The 18163-nt window shown below is 48.3% G+C and overlaps 5 protein-coding genes across 5 annotated transcripts; 3 read left to right on the forward strand and 2 right to left on the reverse strand.

Moving 5' to 3' along the window:
- Positions 1–1692: 1692 nt before the first annotated feature.
- Positions 1693–2019, reverse strand: BP5553_08569 (uncharacterized protein; the record flags this gene model as incomplete). Its single annotated transcript, XM_032017192.1, has 1 exon — positions 1693–2019. One exon carries the CDS (start codon positions 2017–2019, stop codon positions 1693–1695), a length of 327 nt encoding a protein of 108 aa, XP_031866623.1.
- A 341-nt stretch (positions 2020–2360) lies between these two features.
- On the forward strand, positions 2361–4025 carry BP5553_08570 (uncharacterized protein; the record flags this gene model as incomplete). Its single annotated transcript, XM_032017193.1, has 3 exons — positions 2361–2429; positions 2488–3969; positions 4017–4025. 3 exons carry the CDS (start codon positions 2361–2363, stop codon positions 4023–4025), a joined length of 1560 nt encoding a protein of 519 aa, XP_031866624.1.
- Positions 4026–5027: 1002 nt separating this feature from the next.
- Positions 5028–7849, forward strand: BP5553_08571 (uncharacterized protein; the record flags this gene model as incomplete). The annotated part of the gene is made up of 6 exons (XM_032017194.1): positions 5028–5312; positions 5375–5709; positions 5959–6063; positions 6368–6402; positions 6467–6577; positions 6666–7849. The coding sequence occupies 6 exons, from the start codon at positions 5028–5030 to the stop codon at positions 7847–7849; spliced, it is 2055 nt and encodes a 684-aa protein (XP_031866625.1).
- A 1242-nt stretch (positions 7850–9091) lies between these two features.
- Positions 9092–14541, forward strand: BP5553_08572 (uncharacterized protein; the record flags this gene model as incomplete). The annotated part of the gene is made up of 8 exons (XM_032017195.1): positions 9092–10951; positions 11233–11572; positions 11680–12349; positions 12448–12807; positions 12869–13043; positions 13093–13173; positions 13229–14332; positions 14440–14541. 8 exons carry the CDS (start codon positions 9092–9094, stop codon positions 14539–14541), a joined length of 4692 nt encoding a protein of 1563 aa, XP_031866626.1.
- Positions 14542–16177: 1636 nt separating this feature from the next.
- Positions 16178–17099, reverse strand: BP5553_08573 (Uncharacterized protein; the record flags this gene model as incomplete). Its single annotated transcript, XM_032017196.1, has 3 exons — positions 16178–16424; positions 16492–16788; positions 16852–17099. 3 exons carry the CDS (start codon positions 17097–17099, stop codon positions 16178–16180), a joined length of 792 nt encoding a protein of 263 aa, XP_031866627.1.
- Positions 17100–18163: the final 1064 nt, after the last annotated feature.

Below are 18163 nucleotides of genomic sequence, written 5' to 3' on the forward strand. Positions count from 1 at the left end.
TAAATAAAGCCTGCCGTGTATTTAACTTAAGTGATAATATCACTTTCGAGAATCACACAAACATCCGGAGGGTGCACGTGATAGAAATGCAAGAAAGGTCTAATATCAAGGCAATGTGGTGCGAATCAGTGTCAGATAAGTAATAAGGTTGGTGAGAATGGCCTCCGAGGGACATCTGTTTCAGCACTCGTAGCCGTGTTCCATAATCCTCCACGCCTACAGTCCGGACGAGATCATACTGACTCCTACAGAATACCCTTCATCTCGCTGATTATTTTGCAAATAGTTTCTGGCAGAAGATTGAGGCCCTTGGGCAAGGTGAGACCGTTCGATTGAGTATGGGCATGTAGTCCAAGTAAACACTTAGGCAAAGTAAGAGACGAAGATATTCCACCACTAGTATTGACTATATGCATCCTGGGACCCGGAGGGCTCATCCCTCTCCGAAGAGACTTGTGGACTACGAAAGTGGGTGAAACAGATGAAGGTCACGGTTGAGATGTTACCTAGGGTTGATTATTGTTTGGGGGGATGCGAAGCCGGAGAATGAGCCTATCAATAGCGAAACTAATAACTGTTGCTTGGTGGGTTTTGAGGGCAGTTGAAACTTGGATGGATGGGCGGGTTGATAAGAAATTGCAGGAGACGTGTGAGGCGGATGGGTAAGCCTTGAAGAAAATTGTCCAGTTTTTGGGTGTTTGAGAAGCTTACTGAATATAAGGGATAAAGAGAAGATCTGAGTATAGCTATATTAAAGTGGGAACCAATGTCAGTCAAGGTGTAAGGATATATCCATCCTCCAAGGGGGGACATACTCTAGCTGTCAAGGCGCCTCTGTCAGGAAGTGCAGACTTCGTAAAAGAAAGTGTCATTTTGAGCATGAAAGCCATCGAGTGCCCGCAGGCCGACGTCGATATACTAGACTGAGATGCCAACTCAACGCCTGGGTAGAATTATTCTGCTGATACTACTTACCAGTAGCTCAAGGATGTTGGCGAAAGGAACCTGGAATAGTATCGGTATGGTGGTCAATCCGAAAGAAAATGCTTTAAAGTTATCCTATTCTCGAGATATTATCGCAAATCAACTTCTCATCCAACAACACTTTGAATCATCAATCGTCCGCAGGATAGTCGATCCGGCGATGTTGCAAGGCTTGCACAAGGTTTGTGTGGCGCAACGTTTGAATAGGTGCGCTGGATAAGAACTGGTAAGAAGAAGTCAACTATGACAACGGATTGGTACTTACAAGTAATACCTTACACTGTTGTAATATGCTTGTAGCATTGACTTTATCTGAACCTCCTCCTCGTCCGTCAAATCCCCTAAGTTTAGAGCCTCCCTAAAAGATCCTTTCAGTCCATGAGTGATTCGCATTGCACATACTTCGAAAAGTCTTGGATAGAACCCCGCGGAAGCCCAATCAAGAAGACAAATAGAACTATCCTCGAGTAAAAGGAGGTTTCGAGGAGCAATGTCAAGGTGACATAAAACCAATTCATAGCCACCGAATACCAGCCTGGGATCATGCTTTGATAATCTCCTGTTGAACCAAAGTTCCATATCCTTAATAGTATGAAGTAAAGGCTCTTTACTTTCAGACCAAAAGATACCACATGACACCCCACCACTAAGTGCGCTAGGACTAGAGCTGCATATCTTCGCAAGATGGTCGAGAATTTTAGCAATCCTTCATATTAGAGGAGGATCTTCCACGGGCTCTAAGACTCTTCCCTCCATATATTCCATAACAATATAGCCTAGTTCTTCCTTGGTGAAAAAGCGGTAGACAGATGGAACACGAACGACACTATGGTCAATCAATTCGTAAGCTCGCCTTTGACTTTTTGCCTCCTCTTCCGTAACGCCGATGCCAAACTTAACTACCGCTTTGTCGGATAGTTTAATGACGTTATTGCCGTAAGGGGCTCCACCAAGGGGTACATGGTGTGGATTTGAGCAGTAGGCTGCTATTTCATCATTAGTTGCCGTTTCGTGATGAAGTCCGAGAGAAGCCATATCACAAGACCTTTGGAGAACGTTGATTGCAGGATTCCGCCGCCTTAATCGGCCTGATGTTGGCTGTTAAACGAGTCACGTTCTAAACCTAACCGGAAGCAGCAATTTGACCCGATAGAATAATGGTGGAGCATTGTCAACAGTTGGGGTTCTCCTGTTACATGTAACATGTCGACTCCTCCTACTATAGGTGTAAAAGTAACGTATTGAGTAAAGTATAAATACAAATCCTTCTTTTATCTGTTTTCTCATTATCGTGATGAGGATTATTATTTATAGCTCTTGTTTAGTAGAAACGCAGCTGTCGAGCATTGACGTTGATTAGCAAGCGACAAGAGAATATGCCTCCTTCAGAAACCCCTCAAGAGCAAATGGATGACAACAGCAAAGTGGCTAGTGGCGTTGAAGAGGTATACATCCATGGAAGGCCGTTTCGGAACAGGTAGAACTTACTAACAACCAGTCTAGCAACAAACGCAGATTCGGGTCCTCGTTGCCTGCCCTCGATCTGGTTCTACGCTTTTCATGCGCATCTTTCGGGAACTGCCTCACTGTGCAGTCACGAGCCGGTTGATTCTACAGGGCAACTATCATAAGTTCGGCGACAAGAGTCTGGCTCGCGTCAAGCCGGACTATACCATTTATTTTCACCCGGAATCCCACCCGGTCTACCAGCACGCAGTGGCCGAGAGGTGTTCCACCTTGGTCACCAAAGAGGAATTGGGCCATGAATTCTTCAACGGTGAATGTGATTTCAACATCCTTCCCAACAAAGCCGCCTACGAGATGACACGGCCCGCGTTTCTAGTTCGGGACCCGGTCCGGGTGTTTGATAGCTGGAAGAAGATTGGTTGGGGTGATCTATACAGCTTTTTCATCTGCTATCGATCCCTTTCCAAGATGCTAAAGGCCAGCCCGGTGCCACATGTGGTCATCTATGAGCAACTGGTGGCCGATGCCAGGGACACGGTCGCCGCGCTGGCGGAGTACTGGAACATTCCTTTCGACGAGCGCTGCCTGGAATTCAAGCGGCCTTTTGGGGATTACATCTTCAAAGACGACAGGGAGAAGTCGATATATCAGGGCGCCGTCCCGGATGGTCTATTCGCCCGCGTCAAGTCTCACACACACGTCGAAGATTTCAGCAGCCATGGACTACTCTCCGCCCTGGAGATCGAACGCATTGAAGCCGAAGTGGGTGGCCTGTACTTGGAGGCCTATGGCCCACGGCTAGATCCTGTTATGGCACTGCTCTCCGCGAAGATGTGGTTTGGTTTTGATCTGGACGACACGCTCCATGAGTTTCGCAAGGCGTCCGCCCATGCGTCCCGATCCGTGTTCGAGGCGATCCAAGCTACCCATCCCGATACCAAGGAGACGATAAACGATCTCGAAGCGACGTATCGCGATATCCTCCGTTCGAAGACAGCAAATGCTTTTACCGATGGGAGAACATCCGAAGACTACCGCAGGGAGCGATTTTCCCATCTTCTCGAAGCCCACAGTCATGTGCCCTCCTCAGAGATACTAGAACAGTTGTTGTTGGTGTACCAGAGAAGTCTTCGCGCAGCCTTGACATTGAAAGCTGGTGCGCTTCATCTCCTGGAGAAACTGAAGGCTCGTGGGAAGAAGGTTATTATAGTAACCGAGGGACCTCAAGATGCACAGGAATGGACGGTCGCAGAGCTTGGGTTACATCTGTTCATCGACATTCTCGTCACCACTAATGAGGTCGGAATGTCCAAGGTGGATGGCCTATTCTCCGCTGTATTAGAAAAGCACAGCATCGGCCCAGGGGACATGGTCTACGTGGGAGATAATGAACAGCGTGACATTGTTCCAGCACAAGCGGCGGGGATAGACACTGTACTATACAATGAGAAGAGTAACTGCCGGTTTGATGACCCTCATAACCTTCGGCTTAACTCACTTCCAAAGCTTGAGTATCTGGTAAGTTGTTGACAAGTTGTCTAAGCCATGGCAGTGGGAGACTCTAGGGCATTTGAGGAGGCTCTAACTTCTTACTCGGAGTCTAGTTAGTAAAAATAGTTTTCAAGTACATGTATTTATCGCGGGGTTTCTGGGTATTTCTTCTGGATGCTCAATCGAAACCATCACAAGCGCCACTGGCGGTGATTAGATATTCCATCGTGGTGACCTTTCTAACTTAGCAGACCGACATATAGGGGTGGCTTCGCTTACCTCTCTCAACGACAAGCCCTAGGTCCCTCATTTTGGCCTTTACTGCATTTTTTGAGAGGTATTCACGATTACTTTAATTAAAAGTCTGCCAAACCTGGCGAAGCGCTGCCCTGGGTATCTCAGAAATGTACAGTACCTACCGTAATAGTGATTTCCCTGCATTACTCCACTGGGACCGATTTGCAGACATGTTCGGACTTGGGCAATAAACATTGGTCTTGGAGCCCCTTTAAACAATGATATACTATATACTATAAATTCGCAATCGCAACTATACTTAATAGAGGCTTTGGTAGCGCTTGGTAGTCGGATCCGCTTTAATCCACAAAGCTATTCTTAGATCGATGTTAGTACCGCGGGGGTCTTGATCAAAAGAGACCCATAGCTAGCGAATTAGTGCCTAAGGCACCGATGCATGATCTAGAATATTTTTGATTATCAATTTCGTCACTGTTTCCAATGCGTTTTCTCGATCCACCACGCCTAGCCCTCCTTCCGCCTCAAGTTCAAAACTTCCTTTAGTAAGAATTCAGGTCCTCGGATGCACCGATGCATGAATTAACTGAAATCCCGCTACAACTCGTCCGGGTCGGCTCAAAAATACCTCGGTAGGTACGTAGGTACTTCGTATCTGAAGCTCTATATAAATGTTCGATAAGCGTACATACCATTTCCCTCCATCATCATCATCAGCCCACTACCAAGTTCTTGAATATAAGTAGTCTCCCCAGCTCTTCCATCCACCAATTCCAGCCTCTCCATCTTTCAATCAATCAACTCAAATTTTACCCACCCTTCAATTCAAAATGGCTCTCGCCCCTAAATACGCCGGCCAAAAGTTCGTGGCAACCAACATTCCCACGTTACACACCCTGGAAATCTACCTCGACTATGTGTGCCCATTTTCCGCCAAGATGTTCAACACTCTCTACACCTCCGTCCTGCCTTTAATCGAGCAGAAATACGCATCGAAAGTGCAGGTCGTATTCCGGCAGCAGATCCAGCCGTGGCATCCTTCATCGACCTTGGTGCATGAAGCCGGGGTTGCGGTGCTCAAGATACAGCCCGAGAAGTTCTGGGATTTTAGCAAGGTACCGCAATTATGGAACTGATCAATTGAGAATGGGCTCGAGCTAATGAGGGTTGAAAATAGGTTCTCTTTGACGAATCCCGCTCATTCTATGACGTCAACATCGTGAATGAAACACGGAATCAGTCTTACGCCCGTCTCGCCAAACTCGCAGCCAAGGTTGGCGTCGACGAGCAAACGGTGCTGAAAATGCTATGGATTAATGATCAGCCGGATAAGGATGGCGGATTTAACTCGGGGAATGGCGTTACGAATGATTTGAAGGTCCTGGTTAAAATGAATAGGATGGTCGGGGTACATGCTACTCCCACGGTGGTGTTTAATGGGGTTGTGGAGAATAAGATCGAGTCGAGCTTCACGCCAGAGCAGTGGGCGGAGTGGTTGGAGAAAAATATCGCGTGAGTATAGTAGCATGATGCAGGGATGCGGTCGTTTGGGATCGACTTCCAGGGAGTCCTATAGGACTCTAGGTGGTAGGATAGTTGCGGTTCACAAAGGCAGGGGACTAGATGAATGAAGACTCTCTGTATTAGACGCAGCCACCACACTTAGCGGTTAAAGACACTACAATGGAATGCTACAAAGGAACGCGCAGTCTTTCTCAAGTGCTTGAGCGTGTGGTGGGAATTTTTGATCATCATTAAAAGGATCCCAATTGCAAACGGAACAGCAAACAAGGATTCTTGCACAATCGCTTTACCGCTTTATTATGCTGTGGCTTTCGCCTTAAGAGCAAACTCTACGAGCAATGGGTAGGTAAGGTACTTGGTAAGTAGGTGGGCAACTGTTCCAACAAACCCAATCGATCAAGCATCATTCCGCAACCTCTTCACCCAATCACGTTCCAAATTGAACGTGAGGAAATTATCCGTATCACGCATATATCCATCCAAGCGATTTTTATTGCACGTTGGGCAGCCTTTGTCTTCAATTTGTCTTTAATTTCGGCATTTTGTCGCCCCAAAACCCCCCCCCCACAGCAAACAAACCTATCACCAAACCTCATCTGCAATTGCCCCAGGAACTCATGATGCTGCCATCTGCACGGATTCGCAGGCGTCCCGCTTCTCAGCAACAGCAATCAAACCCTAGTAAGTTATATAAGTCTATATACTATCCCATCGACAACTGTAAAGGTATTGACGTTGGGTCTAGGACTGCTGAGACAGAGCGCCCGCCTACAAGCAACCCAGCGTTCTGGATCAGATCGCAAGTCCCCGCAGCCCATGAAAGCTCCCTCGCATAAGCCAACCCCTATTCCTATCAGTACGTCGGTACCAACACCTTCCAAGGAAACATTCCAAGATTCATTTTGATCTGCTATGTTTAATCAGCGGTATAATAACGTGTTTAGATCATCCTGGTCCGCAACAATCACGTAGTCATCTGACGCTAAAACGGAAATCTAACGGATCTGTCGAGCCTGAAAGACCTCTAAAACGCGCTCCTTTAACAAAGAAAAACTTAAAAGCGCTCGAGAGAATGGCAGGACGACGGAAAAAGGTTCCTACGGCAGAGATTACTGAACAATCTACTTCTTTGATTACAACAGCTAATAAGGATTTTAGCTTACAGCTGGGAGATAACAACATTGTTGTTTTCGATGGGCTTAATGGACATGATCCAGATGACATGGCTGAAGTCGGAGAACTATTGAGCCAGCGTCGAGACTCGAACCCTCCGAGCAAGCTGGCTTTTCAACAGTATCTGACGATCATCAGACAGAACAATAATGAGGTCACAATACAGCATAACGCCTTAAATCTCCTTGCAAAGCGGAGCGTCGAGCGAGAGCTTTCAAACTACATGCAGAGACTTAATTATTCCTGGGTAGAAGTCAATAACCATCTTACTGTCAAGTTAAGTAGTGCCAGGCCAGATATCGCAGAGAGTTACCGCAAATCCGATTACCCTCTGGAAGCACGTGAAGCACTTTCCTGCTCGATTGGCCCTACCGCATGTGATATTTCAATGCCGGCTTATACCGTTGAATGTAAGAGTACCGAAGGCAATATGCAGACAGCAGAAAATCAATGCGCCTATAATGGAGCACTTATGGCGGAGGGAGCGCGCGATGTGCATAGGTATCTAGGCAAGTCCAGCGATAATTTCTACGGCAAAACGCAGGCGCTCACAGTCGCATTTAACGGTGACGCCCTCAAGATCTATGGGCATCATATAGTTCAGACCCCCACACCTTCGCAGCCCGCGGGCACTGGCGACATGGCTACTCTCAAGTATCATCAGCATCTTTACGCTCACTTAAACCCTCGCGCTTCCTTCAAAAGTTTTCAGGAAGCATACAAGCATCTAAGGAATTCTCAAGATTTCTGTTACAATCTCGCGGCCCACAGGAAGGATGCATTGTGGGCCCATGCAAACGCAGCCAATACGCAAACTACGCCAGATGTTAGCGATGGAAGTAAGAATGAGGACGAGGACGGGGACGAGGTTAGCAAATCGAGTCACCTATCATCAGCAGAATCCCTTGCGAGTCCACAGGAAGCTACAGACGATGAGGATGATAATACGGAGTAGTCGGACAATTTGATGCCCTCTAACTCCTCCACCATCGTCAAAAGATGCTCCGCTGCTTCTGGGTCACGGCAGCTTCAGTCCTCGCCTGTTCTAGAACCTCTTGGATTCGATACCCTAAATGTGCGCATGGCCATAGTAGGACTCGCCGGTCACGGGCAAGCGCCGGCGTGGCTTTCGAGGGTCTCACTGGCACAGGAAGGTTGTGGATAGCCCTAAGTGGCGAAAGACTAGGAAGCTGACGGGGTTGAGGCTACCATATTTATTCGAAGTGATAGCCTGACCAATGTCGAAGATGTTATCGTCACCGAGTTTCTCTTGGATTTCGTTTGGAGGCGGGATTGCGCTTTTAGTTGGGACAGTTCCGAGCTGCGAGATGTACATTTGTTATCTTAAACAAGTCAGTTAACAGAAGGAGAGTAGGAGTTTAGGAATAGTATGCTTTCTTACGTTGAAGTGCATAAGTAATCAAGTATTACACTGGTCTTACTGATCTCTATCCGAAATGCAGCGTCCCTCCGTTGCTCGGTTCTATTGGACGTCGAGATAAATCATAAACCAGATGGGGACGGATTTTGCCCGTCTTGAGCTGTGCCCACTAGTGTCCGGGTTCTAGGTAAATCCATTTCGTAGAAGAAATCACTTACTTGTATGTAGTTGAGACGATGTGATGTGACAATGTAATGTAACCCCCCGGTCTTGCAAGGCGCTAGTAATACTATATATATACCTTACATACTCGGGGGTTTTAAGGGGCTTTGCGCTTATCGATGAATTCTTATCGCAATTCCAATTCGCATCTACTCCCTACGGAGGTACAACCGATCCGGTTAAGGGGCGCATACCATAGGTAGGACAAGAAAGACGAGAGGCCATCTATAAACTGTCATTGAGAGGCAGCGCATCATTACCTTTGAGCTCGTAAAGGCATCGTCACGGAGTCCTCCCAACGAATAATAATACGCCCTCACCTCGAAACCCCCTACCTGGGTGGTTACATCATTCCCCGTCGTGGCCTGCTCCGCACACTCGCAAAACAGGGAATTGACTTTTGCCGCGGTTGCTCAACCCCCACCGACCGGTTCCTGGCAGACTGACTGGGCACGCTGGTGACATCTTCGACAGATTCAACCAGTATTAACTCGTTTTCAATACAACGCCTCGAACCAAGAACCCGACTACGAAGTGCTGCGACCTATCTTTACTTCATCCGCGTCACCTCACAGCGCGCCGTCGACTCGTCGTATGTTCAGCGAGCCTGACGCAGGAACGGAGGCAATAGACGCACTCAACGACGCCTATCAACAGCTTGCGCTCCCTTCCTCCCGTCCAACTTCAATGAAACCAGAGCCAAAGTCAATCTTTACATCCCGGAAAGATTTTAGCAGCCAATCAAATCAAGAGCGGACCTTCCCACTAGACAACCATTCGGTCTCTTCGACGACATCGACCTCGACTTCGCCATTTAAGATAACGGCCATCCCTGACAACACCGCTGGAAAAGGCAAGGCGGTAGATCTGCAGACGAACATACAATACAGAAACTCCCAGGTTGGAACAATATCGAATATTACAGAGGGGGTTTCTAGATTGCAGCAAGCCGCGGGGACTGGCAGCGAAGGAGAGGTCAAGATTGGGACAGAGCGTGGTCATTCGTGGAATATCCACCGAGGGCAACATACAGCGAGCTCAGGCAAGGGCTTTCCTCCAACTCAAGAGCCAGAGCGGCTTCCAAGTCGACCACCCCTATGCATCACGCCAACGATACCGCAGGCCTCGAAACACCCAAGGTCCGATGAGGACGGAACTAGGGCAATTCCATCTTTAGAACGGCCATCAAAAAGGAGCCATTCCAAACTGAGATATCGACGTGCCGTTGACCCCGAACTTCTTCAACAGGCAATCATCACACCTAGTGTTGGGCAACCCCCTTCACCCCTGTTCTTCTCGCATAGCTCGAGGCAGCGGCCGCTGCTCCCCCAGGGCTTCTCCAGCTCCGAAGCTGTAACTAGAATGATCAACAAGGGACGCGATGAGGCTGGAGGAATCACAACGTTAAAACTTGCCCGTGGCAGTGTAATCAGCAATGCTGCTAGCCCTACGCGCTCTACGAGCACGTATAGTAGTCTGGCGTCTCCGGACATGTCTAATTTCTCGAGGAGTTCAGATACGAGGGAAAAGTCACCCGGAATGCATATTTTAAACACCGTTGGGGTCATCGAACTTCTAGAACAGGACGAGCGACCAACATTTATTATAGATGTAGCCAATCCGGCGAATTTCGATCCAGGGGGCCCTCTAATCATCGTTTTTGCGAATGCGTCCCTCCGTGCATGCGAAGAAATATTGGACACTGTTACAAGCAAGGAGGTATTGAGCAATCCCGGTATTGTCTCCGACTTTCCTGAGTTCAAAGCCTGGGCATTAAGCTTTGTAAAGAACAACAAGTCACTCGATATTTCTCTACCTTCATTTTCATATGAGGGCCTCACTTGGACGTGTAGTACATTGAGGAAGCGACTTCGTATCATTCGTGGCAGTGAGGGTACCGTCGCTGTCGGGGCGTGGTCATCGAGCTCGAATGGAGCACCGAGTAGTTCATCGGCACTGAGCAACAGGTCTCGTCGGTATCCATTGTCCACCGTTGAAGCCTCACCGCTTGACCATTACTCAGAGCCTCTAGACTATTTTGGCGATGCTGTCAATCGAAACGACTCCACCTCTAGCACTACGCCGCAGCAACCGGCATCAAGCCCACTTCATGTAGCCGATCTCGAGAGTCCTAAACAAGCCGTGGCAGGTACGCATCAGGGAACACTAACAAACGACTTGATGATTCCAAGGTATCCCGACAATCCATCCTTTGACTGGACGAGACTTTCAATGTCCGCTGCTCTTCCAAAGCATATTCAATTTGCTCTAAGTGTGGATTGGGCGGCTACTCCCCTAGGACCTATTGAGGGCTGGGGTTTTGATCTGAGAGCCATGTGTAATCTCGTAATGGGCTCACCTCATCCGGCGGCGATGTACTGGGGCGACGAGTATATCGCCATTTACAATGAAGCGTATATCATGATAGCCGGTCAAAAACATCCGCATCTAATGGTAAGCACATTTCAACACGGCGGTCTTTCTGCATTGTTACAGACCAAGATAGTTACTTGTGTCGAGTGTATAATTCTACAGTTATCCGGTATGGCTAAGGGTTGTTTTTTCTGCATGTTCCAAACTACCTGTTGCAAGTGAACGGCCACTGAAATCCTGTATCGGTCTAGCCCTGTTAGACAGCGTCCAACTATCTGCCCAATAAGCAGCTTTACATTTTGCATTACTATATATCTTCCTAGAATATAAAATCGCACCAGATAAAACTAACCGTGCCATAGGGTCAAAGCTACAAGGCCGCGTGGGCAGAGATTTGGGACGAGGTCGGAGATGTTATCTCTAGCGCTAAGGAGTCTGGTCAATCGATTATGAAAGATAACGACTGCCTTTTCCTGCGAAGGAATGGCTACCTCGAAGAGTCATTCTTCTCTTGGTCCATCGTTCCATTAGTAGGAGAGGATGGGTCTGTTGTAGGACTGTACAATCCTGCATTTGAAATGACTCGCCGAAAGATTGCTGAGCGAAGGATGCTTACGCTGAGGGAGATAGGAGACATGACCGCCGCTGCATGCGAGGTCAGAAGCTTTTGGGGCCAGGTCATTAAGGGACTCGAATACAATGGTATGGAAATAATCCTTGTTACTCATATTTGCCTTCCGTCCATTCGAGCCTGCCCACCTGCCTGGGCCAACTACTTTTCTAGGAGTCGCTCGTTAACCATATCTCAGAATACGATGTCCCTTTCGCATTCCTCTACTCCGTCAGCGACGATTCCGATAGCGATATGAGTTCTATCCATAGTGGCTCCCTGGCGCAGGCTCCGCAGTGCGTACTCGAAGGAACAATTGGAGTCCCCGAGGGCCACAAGGCTACTATGAGTCCGTTGGATCTTAAAGCAGGCGAGACTGGCTTTGTGCCCTATCTGCGCGAGTCTATGAAAACCAATAAACCCATTCTCTTGACGACCGAACACGGAACTCTATCATCTGATTTGATCGACGGCCTTGAGTGCCGCGGCTTTGGTGACCCATGTCGCGCCGCTGTGGTATGTCCTATCCAACCGACAACTGAAGAAACGATACTTGGATTCCTGGTCTTGGGAATCAACCCACGACGGCCTTACGATGATGACTATAGCCTTTTTGTTCAACTGTTAAGCCGCCAACTTGCTACATCAATGGCCTCAGTCGTGCTTTTCGAAGATGAAATACAACGAGGTCAACGTGCAGCGCGCCTCGCTGCCCTGGATCGCCAAGAGCTATCCAAGCAGCTCGACCTCCGAACACGAGAGAAGATGGAGAGTGAGACCAAGTTTACACGAATGGCAGAGTTTTCTCCTGTTGGAATGTTTATTGCCAATTCTGAAGGCCAAATAACGTATAGTAATTGCACATGGTGGTATGTGTTACCTTTGAACGGTCGTCTCATCGATATCCCTGCCAATCACTTTCAGTAATATCTAGTTATTTCAAGCTCAATTGCTAACTGTGTTACAGGGAAATATCTCGACACCCCAGGAGCGGGCCTAATAGTGCAGACTCGTGGATGGATAGCGTTAAGGATGAAGACCGGGAGAACCTACAAAAGGTATGGAAGACGCTAATCGAAGGAACGACTGCCATTACGCACGAATTCCGGTTTAAGGCTCCCTGGCATGACCGTAACGGAAACGTCGGGGAGACATGGGTATTACTGAACGCTTATCCGGAAAAGGACGACGAGGGGCAATTGAAGAGCGTGTTTGGAAGTATCACAAATATCTCTTCCCAAAAGTCCGTCGAAGACTTTCAGAAACGGCGGATGGAAGAAGCAATCGAGTTGAAGAGGCAACAGGAAAACTTTATTGACATGACTTCGTGGGTCCCCGCAGACTCTGTTTATGATTCGATGTATCAGCTAATACAATTTTCTATATAGGCATGAGATGAGAAACCCCCTCTCGGCAATTCTCCAATGCAGCGATGAGATTACCACGTCGCTGGCCGAGTTTAATGACAAAGGCGGGAGGTCGAGATCAGCTGAGAGACTGCAAGAGATGTTGGATAATAGTCTTGACGCGGCTCAAACTATCACTCTTTGTGCCCAGCATCAGGTAAGGAAATTAAGTCGCCCGTTATCTTTTTGCTAACGGTCGGAACAAGAAACGCATTGTTGATGACATTCTCACCCTCTCTAAACTCGATTCAGCACTTCTGGTGGTTACGCCTATCAAGGTACATCCGGTAAGTTTGAACAACCCTTATGTCTTCAGAACAACCTTGACTCATGCCATATTAGGTCGAAGTTGTGCAACGCGCTCTGAAAATGTTCGAAGGAGAACTCGAGACCAACGGCATTACCATGGAGTTCCGTATCGAACAATCATACGTCGATTTAGATATTGACCAGGTCAAACTAGACCCTTCACGACTGATCCAAGTCCTAATCAATCTTACGACTAACGCCATGAAATTCACGCAAGCCCAAGAGAGGAGAACTATTATCGTCAGCATTGGTGCCAGTAAAGAGCGCCCCAAGAGCAGCGAATCCGGCGTCACATACTTCCCAAGCCGCTCAAAAAGCAAGGACATAAATACAGATGATGTAGAATGGGGCACCGGGGACAATATCTTCCTTACTTTTGCTGTCCAAGATACCGGTCGCGGATTGGATGAAAATGAGAAGAGGTTGCTCTTCCAGAGATTCCGTCAAGCGAGCCCCCGTACTCACGTCCAATATGGCGGTAGCGGCCTTGGGCTATTTATCTCGCGAGAACTCACCGAGCTGCAAGGGGGTGAAATCGGAGTATCATCCGAACGCCACGTCGGAAGTACGTTTGCGTTTTATATCCGGGCTCGGAAAGTTCCAGGTGGTGTAGTCGAAAGTCCTGAGGATGCCGAGATGGCCTCCCTGAGAGGATACTTTTCCCACTCTGCTATTACTCTTGAAAATATAAGGAACCATTGCGGGAAAGCTATAAGCCAGTCGGACGCGACCGGCCAACCAAGCACGGTACCATCAAAAGCACCCATGGCTCCACCACTATCACCCCTCGATCGCAGCGGAGTCAAAATCTTAATCGTGGAAGACAACCTAGTAAACCAACGCGTCCTCCAAAAACAGCTCAAGAACGCCGGATTCGGCACCCAAGTCGCCAACCATGGCGGCGAAGCTCTCGCCATCCTCAAGAATTCCCGTTCCTGGTCAGGGCGGGAGAATGATGGAGTCGACCTCTCTCTCATCTTGATGGATCTAGAGATGCCGGTGATGGACGGTCTCACGACTACGCGGAAAATCCGGGATTTTGAAACCGATGGCACGATCGTGAAGCATGTGCCGCTTATTGCCGTTACGGCCAATGCTCGGTTGGAGCAGATCGAGACAGCTATTAATGCTGGGATGGTAAGTTTTCTTTTCTTTTCGAGTTATATGGTTTACCAGTACGAAATTATATTTCTATGCGAGGGATAAGTGATTGGTAGTGCTGTGCTAACTTGGTGGCTTGCTAGGACGACGTTGTCTCAAAACCTTTCCGTATCCAGGAACTCATCCCCAAGATCGAGGAGCTCGTCTCGAAGAGTAATGCAGGGACTCCATCGCAGTCTACATAAGATCTGCCGCTGCAGCATCGTCATTTTCCTCCCTGGTTTCTACCCCTTCTTTCTTCTTCGGAGTACATATATTATTACCTTTCTTCTCTACGTACATACAACGCACCCATATCCCCCAGGATACACCCCACCGGGGGGCAAAAGCACTACGAAGCATATTGCACATAACACTCAACGAATAACGGCCGTTGAGCCACGGATCTAGCTACGCCCATATTTCACAGCATTTCTTTTGCATTTCCGTTTATTTTTGCTTTCCTTGTACCATAAAGCGCTATTAGCCAGTTTTACGTGTTACGAGTTCCTCATCTATTCAATCTATGTATCCATTTAATACCGCAATTTTGCTTTTATCATCACAGGCATATATACACACACTTATATACTGCATCGTTGCTTTGGCGGTTTTTTGTCTTCTGGGCTTATTTATACCCATCACCGCGGTGGTTGTAGCATGCATACATAGGTATAGAACCGTTCTTACCTTTTTTTCAAATTTTGCGCAAAATTTTCTTTTTGGGGCCTGTGGAGGGAGAGGTAGGAAGGTAATTCGCTTGGGTGATTTTTTGTTTGGGTTTGCGGAGATGTATGGGTGGGTATTACATGCATGCATGGCAAATTTAGGGATAGGTATGAGGTGGGCTAAGGTGGATGATTGATGGTGTGATGTATATATATGGGTTTGGGGGGGGGGGGAAGCAGTTATTGATGACGGTGAAAAATGTATATATATATGAGCAGGTGCTTGCATAGGTACATAAGGGTATTTAGAAGGTTAAAGTCTGAAGGAAGTTTTTATTTCGTGATTGTGAATGCATGGTAGGTAGGTGTTTGTTCGACTTCCTATCTACGAAAGGATGGTTGGTTGTTGAGAAAACGTACATGTACGTTTCATTGCTTAAGAGGACGATGTGGGGAGTGAGGAATACTCAACTAAGGTACCTCTCGCTCTCGCGCTCGATGCTTAGCACTTATATTTTTGTCCGCCTACCGTAGCACGAGGAATTCTCAATAGAGCGCGTATATAGCTTCACAGCTCCCTAAAAACCATTAAGAAGCGGGCCATATCCCACACATCTCATTCCTTATGATATTCAATTTTTCTAGCTGGTTTTCAATTATTGTTTTTATAGAATCACTACAACAGAGATATAATAAAAACTACAATAAAATCAAGCCCACTTCTCTCTCTCTCTTTCTCTTTCCTCCTCCTGTGTAAAAGCCCCCTTCCTTGCTTGCTGCATATCTTAGACAACATGGTCTTTTTTGTAGATAGATGGATGAGATTGTTTGCCTTTGGCAAGGAAAATATGGATGGATGGGAAAAAGAAAAATATTAGATTGAAAAAGAATATAAGGTAAGGTATATATATACGTGTGTAGTGTGTAGTGTGTGGTGTGTGTGGCCAGGGATATCTCTCGTATCTTCATCCTACACAGTCGTTCTCTCTTTCCGTTCCACGGAAAAGAGTGACTGAGAGTCCAGCATAACCCCCACACGCGTAACTCCAACCCCCAGCCCCTGACCCCCCATCCGGTTCGCCATTCAGTTTTTTCCTAGTTCATTCGAAAATATAAAATCATGCCAATCGCGAGATGGATAGATAGATAGATAGATATAAAGGTATATAAATCATCACGCATAGCGAGTTTTACTGTCCTGGGCGCGTAATGGCAGCTGTCTATCGAGGGTGTTGAAAGCGAGGGTTCGGGGTGTGTAGGGTGTCGCGGTTGCCTTGTGGACATTCTTCATCTCGACGTGGTGGTGCTCTGACGTGGCGTCGCCTTGCATGTCGTCGATTTCTATCTTGTCGGCGGCGCGTTGCGCCGCCGTGGGGATCATGGAGTAGATTCCGAGGATGAGGTGGAGGATGAATACGAATCTGGATAAAGGAGTTTTGTTAGCATATGGGATGGATCATAAATATATATATGGAGGGGGCGGCTTACGTCATGATAACTGTTGCTGCGAATGTTCCTTTGGCCATTATGCAGTAGTGCTCATTGCCGGAGGGTTTTGCGTACGAGCAGCTCTTGCTGAGGTACCAGGCCGAACTGGAAGGACGTTTTGGATCCGACTTATCCGGCCCAGCTTGTCCGTATATGCTCACGCAATATAACGCCGTGAGGATTACATTGATGACGTTGCTGACGAAGGGGAACCAGATGTGCAGCGAGAACAGGACGAATTTGACGAGCATGATGAACATGGACAGCACCGAAATGGCAATATTGAAGTCGGTCAATCTGCAATATCACATATATTAGTAAAGCGTTCTGCTCCCCCTAGGGCCAGCAGGTAAAACATACGTCTGGGACCATATAAACGGCGTCTTCGGGATGGGGCGGTGATTCGCATATGCGTATAATATCTGGGTCGGACTCGAGTTGAAGCCATTATCTGCTCCCACCTGCCACAGCTTGGTGCGGTAGAGGTTCGGGGCCGCAATGCCGAACATTGTCAAGACTGCCACGGTGGCGGCGAACTCTAGGGCGAGGAGGCCGATGGCGACCTTTGGGAACTTCCATTTCCTACTGAAGAGCGGAACGCAAAACATGATGTGGATGTATTGGTGTTGTCGCTGGCGCTGGTGAACCTGGGTCTGAATCTGATACTGATACTGGCACTGATACTGAGAGGAACTGGTATTATACTGCTGCTGGCAAGACGGCGCACTCGGTCAACGAGGGGTCGTCTATTCTATGATATGCTGGATTGGATATCGGATATCTCTCTTCTGCCGGTCTTCTTCACCAGAGCGAGCGGGGGGAGAAGAGGTCGGATTCGAACGCAGGACTCGCAGTCGCAGTGGCAGTGGCAGTCGCAATCGCAATCGCAATAGCACTTCGCAATGGGGCAGAACGATGTCGAGTTCTCGACGGGCGTCGTCGGACGAAAGCTTCACATTCACGTTGACATCGAGCTGTAGGATGGCGAGCAAGCAGGTTCGAGCGAGGAAGCAAGCAGGACGCAAGCAAGTGGCTTCCGAGAGGGCCGCTGGGGCATTTTGAAGGGTTTGTTCACATTGTCCGGTCTGTATGGCCAAGGTGGGTGGTGGGCACTGGTTGTGTGGTTGCGTGCAGTTGCGCAGCAGCCCAATGGGGGCCGTGATGGCCGTGATGGGCGAGGAAGAGAGCGCTTACATGCAGTTGGCGCTGCGATGGTGAAGGGTAATTTAGGGCCAATGGGAGGGGAGAAGGGCGCTGGCGGGGGGGGGAGGGCTAGGCCTTCGGGGCTTGGAGGGGGGCCTGTAGCAGTGCACCTGTCTCTTATACACATCTAGATGTGTATAAGAGACAGGCCTGTAGCAGTGCACGGAGTAGCTGGAGCTGTCGCGGTAGCGGTGGCGGGGTGGTTATAGGGGAGGGTGGTTGTAGGGGAGGGTGTTATAGGGGAGGGTGTTATAGGGGGGGCTCATTGGGGGCTCATAGGGGGTCCATAGGGGGGGATTAGTGGTGATGGTTAGCGGTGTTAGGGGCTGTGGTAGCTGCGGTTAGTGGGTGGGAAGCCCACTGTAGCCCACTGTAGGTCACTCTAGTTAGCAGTGCTAGGCGTGGTTGTAGCAGCAGCACGCAGCACGCAGCCAGCGGGTAGTGGGGAGCGTGGCCCGTAGCGTTCCGT

The sequence above is a fragment of the Venustampulla echinocandica genome, assembly GCF_003357145.1.
Source record: "Venustampulla echinocandica strain BP 5553 chromosome Unknown scaffold_8, whole genome shotgun sequence".
In the NCBI taxonomy this organism is placed as follows: Eukaryota; Fungi; Ascomycota; class Leotiomycetes; order Helotiales; family Pleuroascaceae; genus Venustampulla; species Venustampulla echinocandica.